Raw genomic sequence first — 21,294 nt, forward strand, 5'->3', positions numbered from 1 at the left:
TGCGGGGAATGTCTCCGACGGGGGTCCTGGGGGTGGGAGAATGGGCCTAAAAGGCCACAGAAGAAGGGAAAAATTACCCGGTTCCTCGGGAAGGGGCCTCCCTCAGACTCCCGCCAGGTCGTCGAGACCGTGAAGCCCGTTACGGGCAGGGGGCGTGCCTGCCGCTTCTGATGCGCCGCACTCTCCCAAGCGCTCAGTACAGTGCCCCGGGCGTGGTAAGCGCCCGATCAGTACCGACCCATTCCCTTAGCTCCCCGGCCCCCGCAGAGGCAGGGGTCTTCCGGCGGGGCGCTGGGGCCTACGACGCCTCCCTTCCTCGGAGGGCCGGGACCCGCTTCCCGGGACCTTCTCTTTCAGTCCCCCGCCTCCCCCGTCCCAACCGCCCGTCACTTTTAAACACAGGACGCACGTGCTGGGGCGACCCTCCTCCTGAACGGAGCGAGCGATCCGTCGGCGGGGTATTTACCGAGCGCTTACGGCGCGCGCGGCGCAGTACAGAGCGCTCGGGAGAGTAGGATACGGAAAGAGCCACAATCCCCGCCCTCAAGGTGCTTCCGGTCTCAGTCGTGTACGTCATTTTAGAATCGACATATTATAAATTACTCGATATTAACGTCTTCCAGCACGCTCGACACGGGCAGAGAACACGTTCCGCTAGTTCTACTGCACTTCCCCAAGGCCTTAGTACGGTGCTCTGCAAATAATGACGACGACGACGACGACGACAGTACTTGTTTAGCAATCGCCATATGCCGAGCACTGCTCTAAGCGCTGGGGTCAATACGGGCTGATCAGAGCGGACACGGTCCCTGTCCCACACGGGGCCTCACGGTCTTAGCCCCCATTTTAAAGATGAGGTATCTGCGGCCCAGAGAAGCGAAACCATTTGCCCGAGGTCACGCGGCGGACACGTGGCGGAGCCGGGATTAGAACCCAGATCCTCCCTATTTCCGGGCCTGTGCTCTAACCGCTAGGCCACGCTGCACAGAGTGAGTGCTCAGTAAACACGACCGACTGACTGACTGGAGCAGCAGCCGTCCGGCGGATGCTCCGGTGCGAGCCGGAGGGGCACTTTCGCCCCGGCTCTCCCCCCCCCCCGCCCACCCCCGCCGGAGCGGGGAGGGGTGGCGACCGTGCCCGGGACGGAGGGTGTGGGGCTGCCTGGGGATGGAGCGGGGGGGGGACCACCCTTACCTTCCTCTTAATGTTTTCCAGGAGGTCGTCCTGGCCCTGCTTGAAATACGGGTGCTGAAATTCCACCGGGCCGTCGCGCTCCTGCTTCACCACCCCCGAGTCCACGTGGACCACCTTGCGGAAGCCGTCTGAAAGGCAAGCGACGGGGACGTGAACGCCGGGGAAACCCGTCCGGGGAAGAAGAAGAAGAAGAAGAAGAAGAAGAAGGATGGCATTCGTTCAGCGCTTACTATGTGCCGGCACCGTACTGGGCGCTGGGGCGGACACAAGCCGATCGGGTTGGACCCAGTCCCCGTCCCACGCGGGGCTCGCAGTCTCCATCCCCATTTTACAGATGGGGGAACCGAGGCCCAGAGAAGTGAAGTGCCTCGTCCGAGGTCACCCAACAGACGAGTGCCAGAGAAGCGGCGTGGCTCAGTGGAAAGAGCCCGGGCTTGCGAGTCCGAGGTCGTGGGTTCCGATCCCGGCTCCGCCGCTTGCCAGCTGGGAGACTTTGGGCAAGTCGCTTCACTTCTCTGGGCCTCAGTGACCTCATCTGTAAAATGGGGATGAAAACCGTGAGCCCCACGGGGGACAACCTGATCCCCTTGTATCCCCCCCAGCGCTCAGAACACTGCTTTGCACACGGTAAGCGCTTAACAAATACCACCATTCATTTAAGTGGCGGAGCCGCGACTGGAGCCCGCGCTCTAGCCGCCAGGCCATCAGCTTCCGCCGTCAGGCGACGCCTTCGTTACTCCCCAAAGGGAAGACTCCCGTTTTAGGACGCTCGGCCGGCGGATCGGTCTGGACTTACACATGTTCAGCTGCCTCACGAAGCTCGCCATGTTGTTGTGCTTGAAGTACTTGGGCAGGATCTCTTTCGCGAACCTCTGTTCGTCCAACACCAGGAAGCTCTGGCCATTCTGAAATACGGAGCAAAGCGTCGGTTGAAGGACCAGGCCCAGAGCGGGCTCCGATCTGACCTAACTAGCTCGGGACCTTGGCGACAGGCCACGCCTACCCTCGGGGTTAGGGATGGACCGGCCGATACCCTCCTTCCAAAAAAATAAAGAAATCCAGCTCAACGGGGAGGACCACTAGTACATCTGGGGTACGAGCGCGGGGGTGAAAGAAGAGGTACGAGGGGAGTAAGATGGATTTGAGTCCTGCTGCAGGGCTCTCGTCCCTGGTTCTGGACTCCCCTTCCTCCTTCCCTTCCCTCTATCCTTCCTCCCTTCCCCTCCCTCTCTTTCCCTTCCTCCCTCCCTCCCCCCCTCCCTCCACGGAAACGAAGGTTCCCCATTTCCCTTTTCCCAGCCCTCCCTCACCACGCTGCTCACTTTTCTGGCGTTTTGGCCTCCCGGTTGCCCGGGCTCCAGCAGGCCCGGAAAGCCCCCTTTCCCCACCCTGACTTTGGGGGTGGGAAAATCCTGGCAGAATCAGACCAGGGCAACCAAGGGGGCTCCACCCCGGCGGGCCTGGGGAATCAGCGGACCCAAGTCCTACACCCAATCTGCAACTCTGGGCAACTCGGCTGCTCCGCGCACCCTTTTCCTCCCCTGCAAGATGGGGAAAAACACCTGCTCTCCCTCCCGCCTTACACCGCGAGCCCCGTGTGGGCCCGGGACTGTAGCCCACCTGATTTTCTTGAATCTACCCCAGTGCCTTGCGCAGAGCAGGTGCCCGACAGAGACCACCCTCGTTATTTCGGCCGCCTCTCGGCTGATCCGCCCTCTGCTACGGTACTTTCCGAAGCCCTCCAGAGTCGACCTCAGGGCTCACGAGGATGAAAAATTCCTCCAGATTAGGCCGTGTGCCCACGCTCGCTCTTTATCCCTTCTGAGACCAGGTAGGGCCTGGGGTGGAGGCGAGGGGAAGGTGCTTTAAAGGAGGAAGGCCTAGATTGGGAGCTCAGTTCATTCATTCATTCATTCATTCACTAATATTTATTGAGCGCTTACTATGTGCAGAGCACCGTACTAAGCGCTTGGAACGTACAAATCGGTAACAGACAGAGACAGTCCCTGCCCTTTGACAGGTTTAGTCCTCCACACAGCCCCCAAAGAGAAAGCATTATTCCCTCAGGCTTCTGAGCCCCGACTCCTTCGGCGGGGGAAGCGTCCAGGGGCGGAATTTAATATTTATTGAGCACCTACGGCGTGCGGAGCATCGTACTAAGCGCTTGAAGGTACAGTACAGCAGAATTAGCAGATATGTCTCCTATCCATAATGAGCTCACGGTCTGGAGCGCCCGCTCTACAGCTGGGAGACGGTCTAATTAATAATGTCGGCAGTTGTTAAGCGCTTACTGTGTGCCGAGCACCGTTCTAAGCGCTGGGGTAGACACGGGGGGGGGGGGGGAATCGGGTCGTCCCACGTGGGGCTCACCGTCTTCATCCCCATTTTACAGATGAGGTAACGGAGGCGCCGAGAAGTTAAGTGACTCGCCCAAAGTCACGCGGCTGACAAGTGGCCGAGCCGGGCTTCGAACCCATGACCTCCGACTCCAAAGCCCGTGCTCTTTCCGCTGAGCCACGCCGCTTCTCTTAATTGATTAGTTAATTAACGTCCGTAACGTCAATGATCGACATTAACATAGAGGCACCGCGTGGCACAGGGGCTAGAGCGCGGGCCCGGGAGTCAGAAGGTCGTGGATTCTAATCCCGGCTTCACCACCTGTCCGCTGTGACTCCGGGCAAGTCCCTTCACCGGGCCTCAGTTACCTCATCTGTAACAGTGGGTTTGAGACCGTGAGCCACACGTAGGACGGGGACCGCGTCCAGCTCCATTTGCTTGCGTCCACCCCAGCGGTCAGTACAGCGCCCGGCACACGGTAAGCGCTTGACAAACGCCTTCATTATCGTCGTTATTATCGTAAGGGGGAAGCCCCGGGGACGGGCCTAGACCGGGAGCCGCGTTCTCCACCCGGCCCCCGAAAGAGAAGACATTATTCCCTCGGGCTTCGGAGGCCGGACTCCGCCGGGAGTGGGGGGGCATCCAGAGGCAGGAAGGCTTCCATCTATCGATCGACGGAATTGATCGGCTTCTCCGAAAGGAGGTTCGGGGCCAACTCCCCCACTCGGGTGAATACTCTTATTTCGGCGGATCAATCCGCTTACGTGCGGAACGGCGCTCCGCGCGTACTAAGCGCCCAATAAATACCATGGAACGGAACAGCGGAGTACGAGAGGGTTGGCAGGCCTGTTCGCGACGCGCTTACGGCCTAAAGGGGGAGACGAGTGTTCAGGGGAAAAAACTTACAAGGCGCAAGTTATGGCTGTAAGTGCCGCGGGGCTGAGGGAGGATCATCAAATACCCAAAGGTCCCGGGTCCGAGCGCGCAGGCGATGCGGGCGGGAGAGCGAGAGAGGGAAAGGAGGGCTTCGGCGGGGAAGGCGGGAGAGTGAGCCGGGATGGGATTCCAGTCCCGCCGGTGGAGGGGAAGGAAGGGGAGGAAAGGTGGGCGGGGGACAGACTGAGCCAGGCGGGGCGACCGCCCAACTCCGGAACCGATACCTCCTCCCCGCTTCACCGATCGGTGGAATTTCCCGAGGGACCGTACTAAGCCCCGGGACCGATACGAGCAGATCGGGTTGAACGCGGGGCTCACAGATGAGGCGGACTGAGGCCCAGAGAAGCGAAGCGAGCTGCCCAAGGTCACGCGGCAGACGAGTGGAGGGGGCCGGGTTTAGAACCCGGGATCATCTTCCGAGTCCCGGGCCTGTGCCCGGGACCGGGCAGTAAGGAAGGGGGAGGTGAAGAGCGCGTGGGGGTGGGAGGGGAGAGGGCTTCGACTCCACTTCTCCTTCCACCCTCGGCACAGTCGGGGTGGAGAGAACGAGAGGAATAACGATAAGGATGTTGGTGGTTGTTCGGCGCTGACTGGGGGCCGAGCACCGTTCTAAGCGCTGGGGGAGATCCAGGGTCATCGGGCCGTCCCACGTGAGGCTCCCGGTCTTCATCCCCATTTTACAGATGAGGGAACTGAGGCCCAGAGAAGTGAAGCGACCTGCCCCCGGCCACCCGGCTGACAAGGGGCAGAGTCGAACCCACGACCTCCGACTCCGGAGCCCGGGCTCTTCCCACTGAGCCACGCTGCTTCCCCGTGAGAGGAAGCGGCTTCCGCTACGACCTTTACTCCGCGCTACCATGTGGACGTTCCCCTGCCTGCCCGGGGGCAAGAAGCCTAGCAGGCGACGGCACATCAGTAATATCGCGGCATCTTTTAAAAAAGGCCATTGAGTGCTTACTACATGCCAGGGACTTGTCCTAAGCGGAGATATGAAGTAACAAGGCGGGACGCCGTCCCCGTCCCCCATGGGGCTCACGGTCTTAATCCCCGTTTCACAGACGAGGGAACTGAGGCCCAGAGAAGTGAAGTGACTTGCCCAAGGTCACGCAGCAGACTGGTGGCGGAGCCGGGATCAGAACCCAGGTCCCGACGCCCGGCCCCTAGGCCACACGCCACCAGCTGCTGAGTTTTCTACTGAATGTGGCCCAAGAGCCCACAGGCGTATTTCCTCGGCACGCCGTAAGCGCTTAATAAATGCCACTGCTATTATTATTATTATTATTATTAATAAAACGGGCAATAAGGCCCAGGGCAAACGACACGGGCCCGGGGGGGGGGGGGTCGGAGGACCGGGGTTCTAATCCCGGATCCGTCACTTGCCTGCTGTGTGTGACCTGGGCCAAGTCACTTCACTTCTCTGTGCCTCAGTGACCTCATCTGTAAAATGGGGATTAACACTGTGAGCCCCGCGTGGGACCACCTCATTCCCCCGTGTCTCCCCCAGCGCTTAGAACAGCGCCCTGCGCATAGTAAGCGCTGAACAAATACCAACACTATTATTGGGAAGCAGCGTGGCTCAGTGGAAAGAGCCCGGGCTTTGGAGTCAGAGGTCATGGGTTCGAATCCCGGCTCGGCCACTCGTCAGCGGGGTGACCGTGGGCGAGTCACTTCACTTCTCCGCGCCTCAGTTCCCTCCTCTGTAAAACGGGGATGAAAAGTGTGTGAGCCCCACGTGGGACCACCTGATTCCCCCGTGTCTTCCCCAACGCTTAGAACGGTGCTCGGCACATAGTAAGCGCTTAACAGATACCAACATTATTCTCGCTGCTGTCCTCCCCCAAGTGTTTAGTGCAGTGCTCTGCACAAAGTAAGCACTAAATAAACACCATCGGGAAGCAGCGTGGCTCAATGGAAAGAGCCCGGGCTTGGGAGTCGGAGGTCATGGGTTCGAATCCAGCTCTGCGACCGTAGAGAAGCAGCGTGGTTCAGTGGAAAGAGCACGGGCTTTGGAGTCGGTGGTCACGGGTTCAAATCCCGGCTCGGCCCCTTGTCAGCGGTGGGACCGTGGGCGAGTCACTTCACTTCTCCGCGCCTCAGTTCCCTCATCTGTAAAATGGGGATGAAGACCGTGAGCCCCACGTGGGACGACCCGATTCCCCTGTGTCTATCCCAGCGCTTAGAACGGTGCTCTGCACATAGTAAGCGCTTAACAAATACCAACATTAAGTCACTTCACTTCTCTGAGCCTCAGTTCCCTCATCTGCCAAATGGGGATGAAGACTGTGAGCCTCACTTGGGACAAGCTGATCGCCCCGTATCTCCCCCAGCTTGGAACGGTGCTCGGCACATAGTAAGTGCTTAGCAAATGCCGACATTATTATTATTAGACAGCTGTGTGACCTGGGGCAAGTCACTTCACTTCTCTGGGCCTCAGTGGCCTCATCTGTGAAACGGGGATTAACTGTGAGCCTCACGAGGGACAACCTGATCACCCTGTATCTTCCTCTGCGCTTAGAACAGTGCTCTGCACATAGTAAGCGCTTCACAGATACCAACATCACTATTATTACCGTCGTCCAACTACGATAACCGTCATCAAGGACCACCCAGATCGGACGGGCCCCTTGCCGCCCTGGAAGCTCAGCGATCGGATGCCCGTCTTCCCAATCCGCCGGCGGCGCTTCTGGACCATTTGCCGTGCGCGGAACGCTGCGCTGAGCAGTCGGGAGAGTACGCTAAGGCAGGCAGACGTCCCTCGCCCTCGACGGGGGGACAGACAGTAAGATACATTAGACCGGGGGGACGTGATCGAGTACCACGAATGTGCCGTTGGGCGGCAGGGGTCACGGGGTCAAGCGAGGCGATGTGAGCATCACAGCCGATTACTAAACGAGGAGTGTTGGGTCTTCCGCCCCTCTCCTTCCCTCTTCCCCACCCGTTCCCGTCGCGCCATCCCACGCTTGTACCCGCAAACCAGAAAGGGCCGCAACCCGGAGCTTTTAAGCCGCCCTTGCTACTTCCGGAACTTGATGCCCGCCCGCCCGGCCGCCCGCCCGCCCCCCAGATGGACGCCTTGCCTTTTTCTCCGATTAGCCCCGGACGGCAGTTGAGTCGGGGGACCGGGAACGCCCTGCGCTCGTCAGGACGTCCGTCCCGAGGGAGCCGAGGGGCGGTTTAGAGGGGCCCCTTGCTGTCGTCTGCTCCCAGCTTCCATCCCGTTGCATCTCTTGAGCGCTCGCTGGGCGCGGAGCACGCTTGGGAAAGCAAAATACAACCATCGACAGTGACGGTCCCCGCCCCCAAAAGGAGCTTACGCGCCGGTTGCCGGGGGGGGGAGGACGGACATCGACGGAAACGAGTAAGATTACAGCTATGGAAATGAGTGCTGCGGGGCGGAGGAACGAAGGAGTCGGGGCGGCGCAGAAGGGAGTGGGAGATGAGGAAAAGTGGGGCTTGGTCTGGGAAGGCCTCCTGGAGGAGACGGGCCTTCAATGAGGCTTTGAAGGGGGGTGGGGAGAGTGAAGAGACCCGGCTTTTAATCCTGGCTCTGCCACTGGCCTGCTGTGTGTGACCTTGGACAATTCCTCCGTGACTCAGTTTCCTCTTCTTTAAAATGGTGATTGAATAGCTTCCCCCTCAGACTCTTGAGTCCCCTAGGGGACAGGCATAATACTACTAATCATTACGGTATTTGTTAAGTTCTGACAATGCGGCAGGCACTGTTCTAAGCACTGGGGTAGATAAAAGACCGTACAGTGCTCTGTAGAGACAGTAAGCGCTCAAATACCACTGACTGATCGATAGGGACTAAGTCCGATCTGCTTATCCCGAACCCGCCCCGCGATGAGCTCTTCACCCGCGACCGTGGACTCGTGACTAGAGTCAGGAGGACCTGGGTTCTGATTCTGGCTCCTCCGCTTGTCTGCTGTGTAATCTCGGGCAAGTCACTTAACCTCTCTGTACCTCAGTTCCCCGATCTGTAAAATGCGGGACGGGGACCGTGCCCAACCTGATCATCTTGTGTCCAGGAGAAGCCGTGCGGCTCGGTGGAAAGGGCCTGGGCTTGGGAGCCAGGGGTCATGGGTTCTAATCCCGGCTCTGCCGCTTGTCAGCGGTGCGACGGTGGGCGAGTCGCTTCGCTTCTCCGGGCCTCAGTTCCCTCATCTGTAAAATGGGGATTAACTGTGAGCCTCACGTGGGACGACGTGATGACCCCGTATCTCCCCCAGCGCTCAGAACGGTGCTCTGCACATAGCAAACGCTTAACCAATACCAACGTTACTACCCCAGCGCTCGGTACCGTGCCTGGCCCCTAGTAAGTACTCAGAAAGAAAAAAAGTTGCCAAAATTATTACTTTGCAGACAAGCAGCTTGGCCTCCTGGACAAAGCACGGGCCTGGGAGTCAGGGCACCCCGTGCCGGGCTATTTGACCTCGGGCAAATCACTTCACTTCTCTGTGCCTCAGTTACCCCATTTGTAAAATGGGGATTAATACCGTGAGCCCCATGTAATGACGTCGGTATCTGTTGAGGGCCTACTATGTGCCGAGCACCGTTCTGAGCGCTGGGGTAGACACAGGGGAATCGGGCTGTCCCACGTGGGGCTCACAGTCTTCATCCCCATTTTGCAGATGAGGTAACTGGGGCACCGAGAAGTTAGGTGACTCGCCCAGGGTCACACGGCCGACAAGTGGCCGAGCTGGGATTCGAACCCATGACCTCTGACTCCAAAGCCCATGCTTTTCCCACCGTCCGATCTAGCTTGTACCTACCCCAACGCTTAATACAGCAGCCGACACCTAGTAAGTGCTTAAACCGTTCAAATTTTTTTGAAAAAGTACCTGAAGTCACTCTCTCCCCTCCTGCCCCACTTTAACATTCAATTCGTTCAATCGTATTGATTGAGCGCTTACTATGTGCAGAGCGCTGTACCCAGCACTTGGAATGGACAACTGGGCAACAGATAGAGACAATCCCTGCCCAACGATGGGCTCACAGTCTAGAAGGGGGGACAACTAAACAAGTAGTCTGGCGTCGATATCATCAAGATAGAGAGAATCACAGAAACACATCATTAACAAAATAGAGTGATAAATAATACATGCAAATATGCACCAGTGCTGTGGGGAGGGAAAGGGGGTAGAGCAGAGGGAGAGGGAGGGCTCAGCCTGGGAAGGCCTCCCGGAGGAGGTGAGCTCTCAGTAGGGCTTTGAAGAGGGGAAGAGAGTGAGTCTGGCGGAGGTGAGGAGGGAGGGCGTTCCGGGACGGCGGGAGGACGTGGGCCCGGGGGGGGGGGTCGATGATAGTTCCCCAGTGTTTCCAACTTTCCCTGTGGCAAAAAGGGGGCTCTCGATGAGCCGCCCCCGGAGCGTTTACGGCATTCCACGCCCCGCGCGACACCCTCTACGGTGCTGCCGCCGTCGAGGGCGGGGCGCTCGCTCCGCTCTTCTCTCCTCCCAAGCGATCAGCACGGCGCTCCGCACGCAGTAAGCGCTCAAATACAACCCAAGGTGCGGTCCCATCGGGCCTCCCACCCCGACTCCCACCGAGTCGGCGGGGTGGTCGGAGGTGGCCGTGGGCGGGGAACCTGTCCGTCTATCGGTACGGAGCTCGGCCCCCGGTAATCGCTCACTGAATAGGACCGACGAACGCCCGACGCTCCCCCGGGGGAGGAAGAGCCCCCAACGCCGCTCTGAAACTCGGCCGGGACTCCGGGGGCGTCGAGAATCGGCATCGTCCCCGTCACGGGTGACCTCCCCGAGGGCGACGGAAGCTTCCCCCAACACGCGGGCACTCGGCGACCGGCGGCCAGAGTCATTATATGGATTTCGCACCGGCTGTGTCAACCCGGCACCAGAAACTGCCGGGGGAGAGATTCCGGGATGCACACACCACCGTCTGTTTTGGGGATGGAAGATATAAACTAAAAGATATCTTTAAAAGGCCCGCAGACTTTTGTGCCGACAGGCCCGGGTGACTTGGATACCGGTCTTTTTTACAAATGAAAATGAGAAGCGGCGGAGCTTATATTTTTAAAATAAAAAAAAATATATAAATGAGAAGCGGGCCCAGGAGTCCAGAGGACCTGGGTTCGAATCCCCCGCTCTGCCAACCGCTTGCTGCGCGTGACCTTGGGCAGGTCACTTCACTTCTCTGTGCCCGTTTCCTCAACTATGAGATGGGGATGTCTGTTCTCCCTCCTCCTCAGACTGTGAGCCCCGTGCGGGGCGGGGCCTAGGTCCGACCTAACGAACCTGTACCGACCCCAGCGCTCAGAACAGTGTCTGCCGCATCGTGAGCGCTTTAAACCCCGTATTTTTTTTAAAAAAAGGTAAAAATGAAAGGACGGTAGATCACGACTGCCCAACGCCCGGGAAAACGCTGAAAAGTTCCCATTTTTGTGGCTCTTTCCTATCACACTCTGCACATCCTTGACCTCAGGAACGTCCACCCAATGGGTCCCCCACGCTATCGGCTTGAAATACTCCGCAACACGGCGCAACATCCTCAAACGAAGCCGGGACCCGAAGGCCGGGAGGCGGCGATCCCGAAATAGTCGATTTCGGCTTTTCTCCCGCCCCCTCCTCCTGGAGAAATCTCTGACTGAGCTACTCGTGGAGTCGGGCTCCGTGGAGAAGTACAGATGGCAATCAACTCAACTTGTGCCAAAAGGATCGACTCCGGTCTCCAGATCCCAGACAGAGAGACGGTAGTGGCAGCGTGGCTCGATGGAAAGAGCCCGGGCTTGGGAGTCCGAGATCACGGGTTCGAATCCCGGGCTCCGCCGCTCGTCAGCTGCGTGACTTTGGGCCAGTCGCTTCACTTCTCCGGGCCCCGGTGACCTCATCGGGAAAATGGGGGTCAAGACCGTGGGCCTCACGAGGGACAACCTGATGACCCCGTATCTCCCCCGGTGCTTAAAAACGGGGCTCGGCCTATAGTGAGCGCTTAACGGATGCCAACTGTTATTATTATTATTATCATTATTACAGATAAAGAGTTCTTCTGGCCCGCTGTGTGACCTCGAGCCCCACGTGGGACAACCTCATCACCTTGTATCCTCCCCGGCGCTTAGAACAGTGCTCGGCCCGTAGTAAGCGCTTAACAAATGCCCTCATCCCCACCCTGGGGCGGTCACAACCCCTCTGGGCCTCAGATTCCTCCCATCGCATTTACTGAGCGCTTACTACGTGCAGGGCACTGTACTGAGGGCTCCGAACGTCCAACTGGGCAACAGGGACGGACCGTCCCTGCCCATCGACGGGCTCACAGTCTGATCGGGGGAGCCGGACAGAAACAAGACGACTTAATAGCGATAAATAGAGTCAAGGGGATGTACACCTCACGGACAAAATAAATAGGGTGATAAAATCTCTACCCACGAGCCACAGTGCAGAGGAGAAGGGAGAGAGGGAGGGGCAGAGGGATTCCTCACCGGCCCCGAAGGGGGGAAGAAAAAACGGCCCCTCTCCCGGATCCAGACTGTCATTTTGAATAGCAACACCAGCTAGGGCTGATATCAGGCGCTCCCTCCTCCTCTGATTTATCTCTTTGTTTGCCTGAGTTTGTTCGCCCTCTCATCTCCACACCTCCCCGCCTCCCTCGGCTCTGTTTGCCAGTCACACAAGGGACTGGTCAACCCTGATTTTTCTTTTTCTTTTCCCACCGTCCCCGCTGAGGAGGAGGAGGAGGAGAGGCCCGCCCATCTTGGGTCGACAGAGGGTGCCTCCTCCCCACAGCTCAAGGGCCCTTCCCCACCGGGATGATTCCCAGGGCGGTCCACAAAGTCACGCTAGGATGATGAGAATTATGGCACCGGTTAAGCGCTTGCTACGCGCGGAGCACCCTTCTGAGCGCTGGAGAGGATACAGGGTGATCAGGTCGGCCCACGCGGGGCTCGCGGTCTTCATCCCCATTCTACAGATGAGGGAACTGAGGCCCGGTGAAGTGACTCGCCCCAGATCACACGGCTGGCTCGTAACAACGCTGGGATCTGTTAAGCGCTTACTGTGTGCCGAGCACTGTTCTTAGCGCTGGGGGAGATCCAGGGTCATCAGGTCGGCCCACGCGGGGCTCAGTCTTCATCCCCATTTGACAGACGAGGGAAGGGAGGCCCGGAGGAGCGAAGTGACTGGCCCGAGGTCACACAGCTGACTAATAATAATAACGTTGGTATTTGTTAAGCGCTTACTCTGTGCCGAGCACTGTCCTAAGCGCTGGGGGCGATCCAGGGTCATCAGGTCGTCCCACGCGGGGCTCACAGTCTTCATCCCCATTTTACAGACGAGGGACGGAGGCCCGGAGGAGCGAAGTGACTGGCCCGAGGTCACACAGCTGACTAATTATAACAACGTTGGTATTTGTTAAGCGCTTACTGTGTGCCGAGCACTGTTCTAAGCGCTGGGTCATCAGGTCGTCCCACGCGGGGCTCACGGTCTTCATCCCCATTTGACAGACGAGGGAACGGAGGCCCGGAGGAGTGAAGTGGCTTGCCCACAGTCACCCGGCTGACGGGATTCGAACCCATGCCCTCTGACTCCCAAGCCGGGGCTCTTTCCACTGAGCCCCGCTGCTCCGGGCCTGGGGGCGGGCCCCCCCCGGCCGGTCGACCCTCTGCCACCGGCGGGGCCGCGAGAAGCAGCGTCGCCCAACGGGCAGGGCAGAGGGACCTTCGGTCCCCGTCCCCGCTCCGTCAGCCGTGTGACCGTGGGCGAGTCATTTCACTTCCCCGGGGCCTCCGTTCCCTCCTCCGTCAAACGGGGACGGAGCCCGTGAGCCCCGGCGCTCAGGATGGGGCCTGACGCGTAGTAGTAAGCGCTGAGCAACTATCATCCCCGGCCACCGACCCGTCGCGCCCGTCCGCCCCGACGCCGGCCAAGCGCCGGCGCCCACGAAACCGGCGGCACGGGGCGTGCTGTGGCAGAAAGGGCCCGAGAACCGTGAAGTCGGGAGAGGTGGTGGGCCGGGGGGGGACCCTAATCCCGACGGCCCCCGGCCCGCCGCGCGGCCTCCGGCAAGCCCCTTAACCCTTCTGGGCCTCGGGTTTTCCTCCCCTGTACGAACGGGCCCGATAACCCCCAATCTCTCCCTGGCACGACAGAATGGGATGACGGATCGGAAAACACGGCGCGGAGCCCCCCCCGGATGGAGAGGCGGGGGACCTGGGTTCCAGTTCCTGCTCCTCCGCTTGTCTGCTGCGGGACCCTGGGCAAGTCACCTCACGGGTTCGAATCCCGGCTCCGCCACTCGCCCGCTGGGTGACTGTGGGCGAGTCGCTTCGCTTCTCGGGGCCTCAGTTCCCTCATCTGTAAAATGGGGATGAAGACTGGGAGCCTCACGTGGGACGACCTGATGACCCCGTATCTTCCCGGCGCTTAGAACGGTGCTCGGCACGTAGTCGGCGCTTAACGGAGACCAACGTTATTATTATTATTCTCCCTACACCTGTGAATTGGGGATGAAGACCGAGCCCTGGGTGGGACACGGACTGTGTTCAACTTTAGAAGCGGCACGGCTCAGGGAAAGAGCCCAGGTTAGGGAGTCAGAGGTCGGGGGTTCGAATCCCGGCTCTGCCACTTGTCGGCCGGGTGACTGGGGGCGAGTCGCTTTGCTTCTCTGGGCCTCAGTTCCCTCATCTGGAAAATGGGGATTAGGACTGTGAGCCTCACCTGGGACAACCTGATGACCCTGCGCTAAGACCAGTGCCCTGCACATGGTAAGCGCTTAACAAATACCAACGTTATTATTATTATTACTACCCCAGCGCTAAGAACAGTGCCCTGCACGTGGTAAGCGCTTAACAAATACCAACGTTATTATTATTATTACCCCAGCGCTTAGAACAGTGCCCTGCACGTGGTAAGCGCTTAACAAATACCAACGTTATTATTATTATTACCCCAGCGCTAAGACCAGTGCCCTGCACGTGGTAAGCGCTTAACAAATACCAACGTTATTATTATTATTACCCCAGCGCTAAGACCAGTGCCCTGCACGTGGTAAGCGCTTAACAAATACCAACGTTATTATTATTATTACCCCAGCGCTAAGACCAGTGCCCTGCACGTGGTAAGCGCTTAACAAATACCAACGTTATTATTATTATTACTACCCCAGCGCTAAGAACAGTGCCCTGCACGTGGTAAGCGCTTAACAAATACCAACGTTATTATTATTATTACCCCAGCGCTAAGAACAGTGCCCCGCGCGTGGTAAGCGCTTAACAAATACCAACGTTATTATTATTATTACCCCAGCGCTAAGACCAGTGCCCCGCGCGTGGTAAGCGCTTAACAAATACCAACGTTATTATTATTATTACCCCAGCGCTAAGAACAGTGCCCTGCACGTGGTAAGCGCTTAACAAATACCAACGTCATTATTATTACCCAGCCCAGCACCTGCTATGCGGGTATGCATTTAACAAACACGGCTAAAAAAAAATAAATAAATATAAAGCACGAGGCAGATCCAAAGCGGCATCACTGTGCCAAAAAAAAGAAAATCCCCAACTGGCGAACGCTCACAAAAGCGCTCTGCACCCGGCGAGCGCTCGGTAAATACCACGGACTATGAACGCGGCCCTTCCGTGAGGCGCTCGAGCCCCCCGCTGCCCTCCCCATTCGCAGGACGCTCCCCGCTCCCCGGTGGGAACACGATCTCACCGTCTACTGGACGCCCCCAGGTGCTCAGTACAGCGCCCCGGCACACAGCGAGCGCCCAACCGACGCCAACGATTAAGCCGCGGCCCGGCGCGGCGCACGGGAGTCGGGTCGCGGGTTCTGACCCCGGCGCCGCCACCGGTCCGCTGTGCGACCTGGGGCAAACCCCTTCAATTCTCGCTGCCTCGGTTATCTCATCTGTAAAGTGGGGGTCGAGACCGTGGCCACCTAGTGAGCGTTGAACGGATGCCGCGACAAGTACCGACGATCGATCGATGAGCCCGCCGCGGTGCCCGCCGACTGTTACGCTGAACTCCCGAGCGCTTAACACAGTGCTCCGCCCGCTCGACGACACCCCCCCACCCCCACCCCCGACGACCCATCGGACCCCGACGCCCCCCGCGTCCCCCCTCGGACCGGCGCCGGGAAAAGCAGCTTCGCTCCGCGTCCTCTCCGGAGGCCAGGGTCAAGCGGGCAACCTTCCCGCCGAGGCCGGCCGGGGGTTCCCTCGCCCGTCCTGGCCGAAACCACGCTCTCCCCGGGCCCCGGGGCCGCTAGACGCCCCGCGACGTTAATTGTCGACACGTTGGGCGTCACCGTCTCCAGGAAGCGGAAACAGAAAGCAAACACGTGCCAACTGGGGCCGCGGGGGCCCGGCGGCCCGCTTTTCCTGCGCGACGGGGGGGGGCGGGGGAGGAAAATGAAAAAAATCGCCCGCGGCCCGGATCACCCCGAGCCCGTCAGCGGGCAGGGACGGCGTCCGTTGCCCAACCGTCCGTTCCAAGCGCTTAGGACCGTGCTCCGTCGTAAGCGCTCGGCAGATCGGGCCGAACGAGTCCGCGGCCCCTCCGGACCCCGGGGGGAGCGCAGTCCCGGGCGAGGAGCCGCGCCAGGTTTATTTTTAACCGCGTGTCCTCTCGCCCGTCACCTCCTCGTGGTCCGGGTGGTCCGCGGGGGTCAGCGCAGGGTCCTGCCTCTCCTTCCCGTCTGCAGCACCCGCAGGGTCCCGGGCCCAACCCGCCGTGATCCCCCAATTCACAAGCACCCCCTTCCGCCCCATCCCCGATTTTCATTTAGCGCGGCTCCGTGGAGGGGGCCCGGGCCGGCCAGTCAGAGGTCCTGGGTTCGACTCCCGGCTCTGCCGCCTGGCAGCTGGGTGACTGTGGGCCAGTCACTTTACTCCTCTGGGCCTCCGTTCCCTCATCTGTAAAACGGGGATTAACCGGGAGCCTCACGGGGGACGACCCGCTGACCCTGGCTCTCCCCCGGCGCTGAGCACAGCGCTCTGCCCACGGTAGGCGCTTAATACATACCAACAGTATTTAGCGAGGCCTTACCGGGTGCAGAACATTCATTCAGTCGTACCGAAGCCCTTACTGTGCGCACGGCACCGTGCTAAGCGCTCGGGAGGGGACAATGCAGCAGTAAAGAGGGGCCGTCCCCGCCCACCGCCAGCTCGGAGTCCAGGGCGCTGTACTAAGCGCTTGGGAGCGCACGACGGAGGAGACGCGTTCCCTGCCCCCGAGGAGTCTGCATTTCGGGGCCGGGGCGGAGGGGTGACAGACGTTAATAGCAAGAAATTACGGAGGCGGACGTGGGCGCTTGTGGGGCTGAGGGAGAGGAAAGGAGCAAATCCAAGGGCGAGGGCGAAAGAATGAATGAGGGTCTCGGAGGCTCCGCGCCCCGCCCTGGGGAGGCCCGGGGGGGGGGCTTCCCGGAGGCAGCGTCCGAAAGGGACCGGGGAGGAGCGCCGGGAGGGAGGCAGCGTGGCTCAGTGGAAAGAGCACGGGCTTTGGAGTCAGGGCTCATGAGTTCGAATCCCAGCTCCGCCACTTGTCGGCTGTGTGACTGTGGGCGAGTCACTTAACTTCTCCGTGCCTCAGTTCCCTCAACTGTAAAATGGGGATTAAGACTGTGAGCCCCACGTGGGACAACCTGATTCCCCTATGTCTACCCCAGCGCTTAGAACAGTGCTCGGCACATAGTAAGCGCTTAACAAATACCAACAAATACCAACATTGAGGTGGCTCGGAAATCACCGGGGAAGCCTGGAGGAGGAGGGAGATGGAGAAATGATGGGGGGGGGGGGAGGCGCTTCCCCTCCCTCCCTTCGGGGCCCGGGAGTCAGGAGGTCGTGGGTTCTAATCCCGGCTCCGCCGCCGGGCTGCCGGGTGACCTGGGGCAAGTCGATTGGACCGTGGGCCCGTCAAAGGGCAGGGATCGCCTCTATCTGTTGCCGACGTGCCCACTCCAAGCGCTTAGCACAGCGCTCTGCACACGGTGAGCGCTCAATAAATTGAAGTCACTTGCTCCTCCGGTCCCTCATCTGTAAAATGGGGATGGAGGCCCAGGCAGGGGGGGGGGACGACCCGGGTCTGCGTCCCTCCCGGTTTGCTTCGATCCACCCCAGCGCTTAGTAGTAATGATAACGACGATGGCATTTGTTAAGCGCTTACTACGGGCCCAGCGCCGTTCTGAGCGCCGGGGGAGGATAGAAGGTGACGCGGCTGTCCCACGTGGGGCTCACGGTCTTCACCTCCCCCATTTTACAGATGGGGGGGGGGTCCACCGAGGCCCAGAGAAGCGAAGCGATTTGCCCAGGGTCACCCAGCTGACGGGTGGCGGGGATTCGAACCCGTGACCTCGGGCTCTCTCGACTGAGCCCCGCTGCTTCGCTGCGGGGCCTGGCGCCTAGTAAGGGTTCAAGGGAGAGCGTTATTAGGATCGCAGTGGGTATCAGCCCACCCCAGCTGCCTCCACCGTCGGGGGGGGGGGGGGGGGGGGTCGTGGTCCGGGGGTCCTCGCCCCTCCGCCCCCTCCCCCGGGTGGTCCTCCCGGCTTTCCTCGCCCCGGAGGCTCTCCTGGTCCTCCCCTCGACCTCCCACACCTCCTCCAGATGGTCCTCCGGATCTCCTGGTCCTCCTCATCCCATCCCCCAGACCCCCCTCCCCCGGGTGGTCCTCCGGGCTTTCCTCTCTCCAGCCTCCCTGACCCCGGCACACCTCCTCCGGGCGGTCCTCCGGGCTTTCCTCTCCCCGCCCCCCTTCACCTCTCCCCCGGGCGGTCCTCCCGGCTTTCCTGGCCCCAACCCCGCCTCCCCTGATTCCCCCCCCCCTCCCCCGGGCGGCCCTCCGGGCTCTTTCCTCCACCCTCGGCCCCCGGGGGGAGGGGCCGCACCTGGCTCCAGGTGATGAACTCGTTGGTGTGGGCCTCCTCCACCAGCGTCCACAGCTTGCTGAGGAAGGCCGGCACGTTGGAGCTCTGCTTCATCCTGCCCGTCCCGGCCCGTCCCGTCCCGTCCCGCCCGCGCCGAGGTTAGGCCCAAAGCCCAAGCCCAAGCCCAGCGACCCGCACCGGCCCGACGCCCTCAGGCCCAGGCTCGCAGGCGCCGCAGGCCCCGCGCCGTCCACTGCGCAGGCGCCGCAAGCCCCGCCCCGCCGCCCCGCCCACCGCGCAGGCGCCACGCGCCCCCCCTCCCCCGCCCCGCGCGCCGCAGCCCCGCCGCCCACCGCGCAGGCGCCACCCGCCCCCGCCCCTCCCTCAACCCCCTCGTCCCCGCCCACCGCGCAGGCGCCACCCGCCCCTTCCCTGCGCTGTAACCCCCTCGTCCCCGCCCACCGCGCAGGCGCCACCCGCCCCCGCCCCTCCCTCAACCCCCTCGTCCCCGCCCACCGCGCAGGCGCCACCCGCTCCCTCCCTGCAACGCCCTCGTCCCCGCCCACCGCGCAGGCGCCACCCGCCCCCGCCCCTCCCTCAACCCCTCGTCCCCGCCCACCGCGCAGGCGCCACCCGCTCCCTCCCTGCAACGCCCTCGTCCCCGCCCACCGCGCAGGCGCCACCCGCCCCCGCCCCTCCCTGCAACGCCCTCGTCCCCGCCCACCGCGCAGGCGCCACCCGCCCCCTCCCTGCAACCCCCCTCGTCCCCGCCCACCGCGCAGGCGCCACCCGCCCCCTCCCCTCCCTGCCACCCGCTCGTCCCCACCCACTGCGCAGACGCCACTCGCCCCCTCCCCAACCCGCGCGCTTCTAACCTTCCCCCCGTCCCCGCCCACCGCGCAGGCGCGACCCGCCCCCTCCCCTCCCCGCTCGCCTCTAACCCTGCCCCCGTCTCCGCCCACGGCGCAGGCGCGACCCGCCCCCTCCCCGTGCGCCGGTCCCCGCCCCGGGCGCAGGCGCAATACGCTCCCGCCCCGAGCACGTGATCTCCCCCCCCCCATCCCTCCTGTCACTCATCGATGGGGGCCGTCGCCCGCTCTGGCCTACAGCTGCCTCAGGCCCAAGGCCAGGCTCGGGCTGCGGGCCAGGGCCGCCCCTGTAATTCTTTTATGCAACAGGGACCCTCCCTGTGCTTCCTCCTCCCTCCCCATAATGACCTTAGAGGACACGTGCGGGGGTTGCAGGGGGCGAGGGGAGGTTGGGCAAGGGGGCGACCAAAGGATGCTGGGAAAAAGAGGACAGGCAACGGCGGCCATTGCTGTTGGCTGTGGGAGGTGGGGGGGTGGCTCTGTTTTCGACGTAAATAGCGTGTACTTTGCGCACAGTGAGCACCCCATTCATTCATTCCTATCTATTGAGCGCTTACTGTGTGCAGACCACGGTCCTAAGCCCTTGGAATGAACAGTTTTCTCCAACAGATGATAGAGACCGTCCCTGCCCAACCACGGGCCGACGGTCTAAAAGAGAGAGAGTAAATACGATACAATAAATGCGGTTGAATAAAATGACGTGTGTTTGCAGTCAATCAGGGAATAATGGTATTTAAATGCTTACTAGGTGCCCGGAGTGGATACGAGCAAATCGGGGCGGACACAGTCCCTCTCCCACATAGGCCTCACAGTCTCCATCCCCAGTTTACAGATGAGGTAACAGGCACAGAGAAGTGAAGTGGCTTGCCCAAGGGAAGGCAGCAGACAAGGGGATGAGAGGGGATTGGAACCCATGACCTTCTGACCCCCCGGGCCCGTGCTCTATCCAGGCCACCATGATGCTTCTCAAGGGCTTGCCCCTTGGCCCTCTGCCTCCCTGCAAGCCATAGACCTTCCACAATCATGGATCCTCCACAGCCATGGACACCCCACTTCCCCCCACACACAGAGAAGCAGCGTGGCTCAGTGGAAAGAGCCCGGGCTCGGGAGTCAGAGGTCATGGGTTCGAATCCCAGCTCCGCCACTTGTCAGCTGGGGACTGCGGGCGAGTCACTTCGCTTCTCTGGGCCTCAGTGACCTCATCTGTCAAATGGGGATGAAGACCGTGAGCCTCACGTGGGACAACCTGCTTACCCTGTATCTCCCCCAGCGCTTAGAACAGTGCTCTGCACGTAGGAAGCACTTATATACCAACATTCATTATTATATCCCCCTCGTTGGGTCCCGTGAAGCTCCCCGGGTGTCCGCTCCACCATCGGTGTACTGGACCTCACAACTCTCACGTTGGGAGGTGTCGCACACTCGGGACGCAAAAACTGACCTGGGCAACCACATAAGAACAGGACAGGCTCACAAGCCACCTGAAACTAGGAAGAAAAGGGTCTCCCTTTACCCTCCTGTTAAAAAAATTCCCCCGTGTCGGGCAGCAGCGGTACGGGAGAGAGTCGAGGGTGGCGACTCGACTTTACCCTGCGGAAGGAGGCAGGGATAAACTACTTTGGTATTTTGACCAAGAAAACTCTCAGGATCCACCACCAGAACGATTGCAAATGGAGGTGGGGGGTTCTAGAAAAGATGTGTCCACGAAGCTATGGATCAGAGACGACTCGACGGCATCTAAAGACAAGACGAGACTTCTCCACATCCTATCCAAAGTCCTCTTACTAATTGTACACACCCACTTCCTCCGCTTCCTCCTCTCCAACTTTCGTTTTGACCCCCCTCCCTTTTATTTCTTAAACCCCTTCTAGACTGCAAGCCCTGTGTGGGCAGGGATTGTCTCTCTGTATTGGTGAATTGTACTTTCCAAGTGCTTAGTACAGTGCTCTGCACCCAGTAAGCGCTCAATAAATACGAAAGAATGAACAGTTGCTATATCCCGAGGACTGTGCTAAGCAGTGGGGTAGATGCAAGGTTGGAAACAGTCCCTGTCCCACATGGGGCTCCAATTCTTAATTCTCATTTTGCAGAGGAGGAAGCTGAGGCCCAGAGAAGTTAAGTGACTTGCCCAGGGTCACGCA

At 60.5% G+C, this 21,294-nt stretch overlaps 1 protein-coding gene across 1 annotated transcript in view; it reads right to left on the minus strand.

Moving 5' to 3' along the window:
- HSF2 (heat shock transcription factor 2) overlaps window positions 1-18,530 on the minus strand; it is a 41,766-nt gene extending 23,236 nt beyond the window's left edge. Inside the window, 3 exon segments of the mRNA XM_029056992.2 lie at window positions 1,195-1,322; window positions 1,991-2,099; window positions 18,306-18,530. Of these exon segments, the coding sequence (XP_028912825.1) occupies window positions 1,195-1,322; window positions 1,991-2,099; window positions 18,306-18,398 (330 nt within the window). The 5' untranslated portion in view covers window positions 18,399-18,530.
- Window positions 18,531-21,294: the final 2,764 nt, after the last annotated feature.

This window comes from Ornithorhynchus anatinus, chromosome 2 (genome assembly GCF_004115215.2).
Source record: "Ornithorhynchus anatinus isolate Pmale09 chromosome 2, mOrnAna1.pri.v4, whole genome shotgun sequence".
NCBI lineage: Eukaryota > Metazoa > Chordata > Mammalia > Monotremata > Ornithorhynchidae > Ornithorhynchus > Ornithorhynchus anatinus.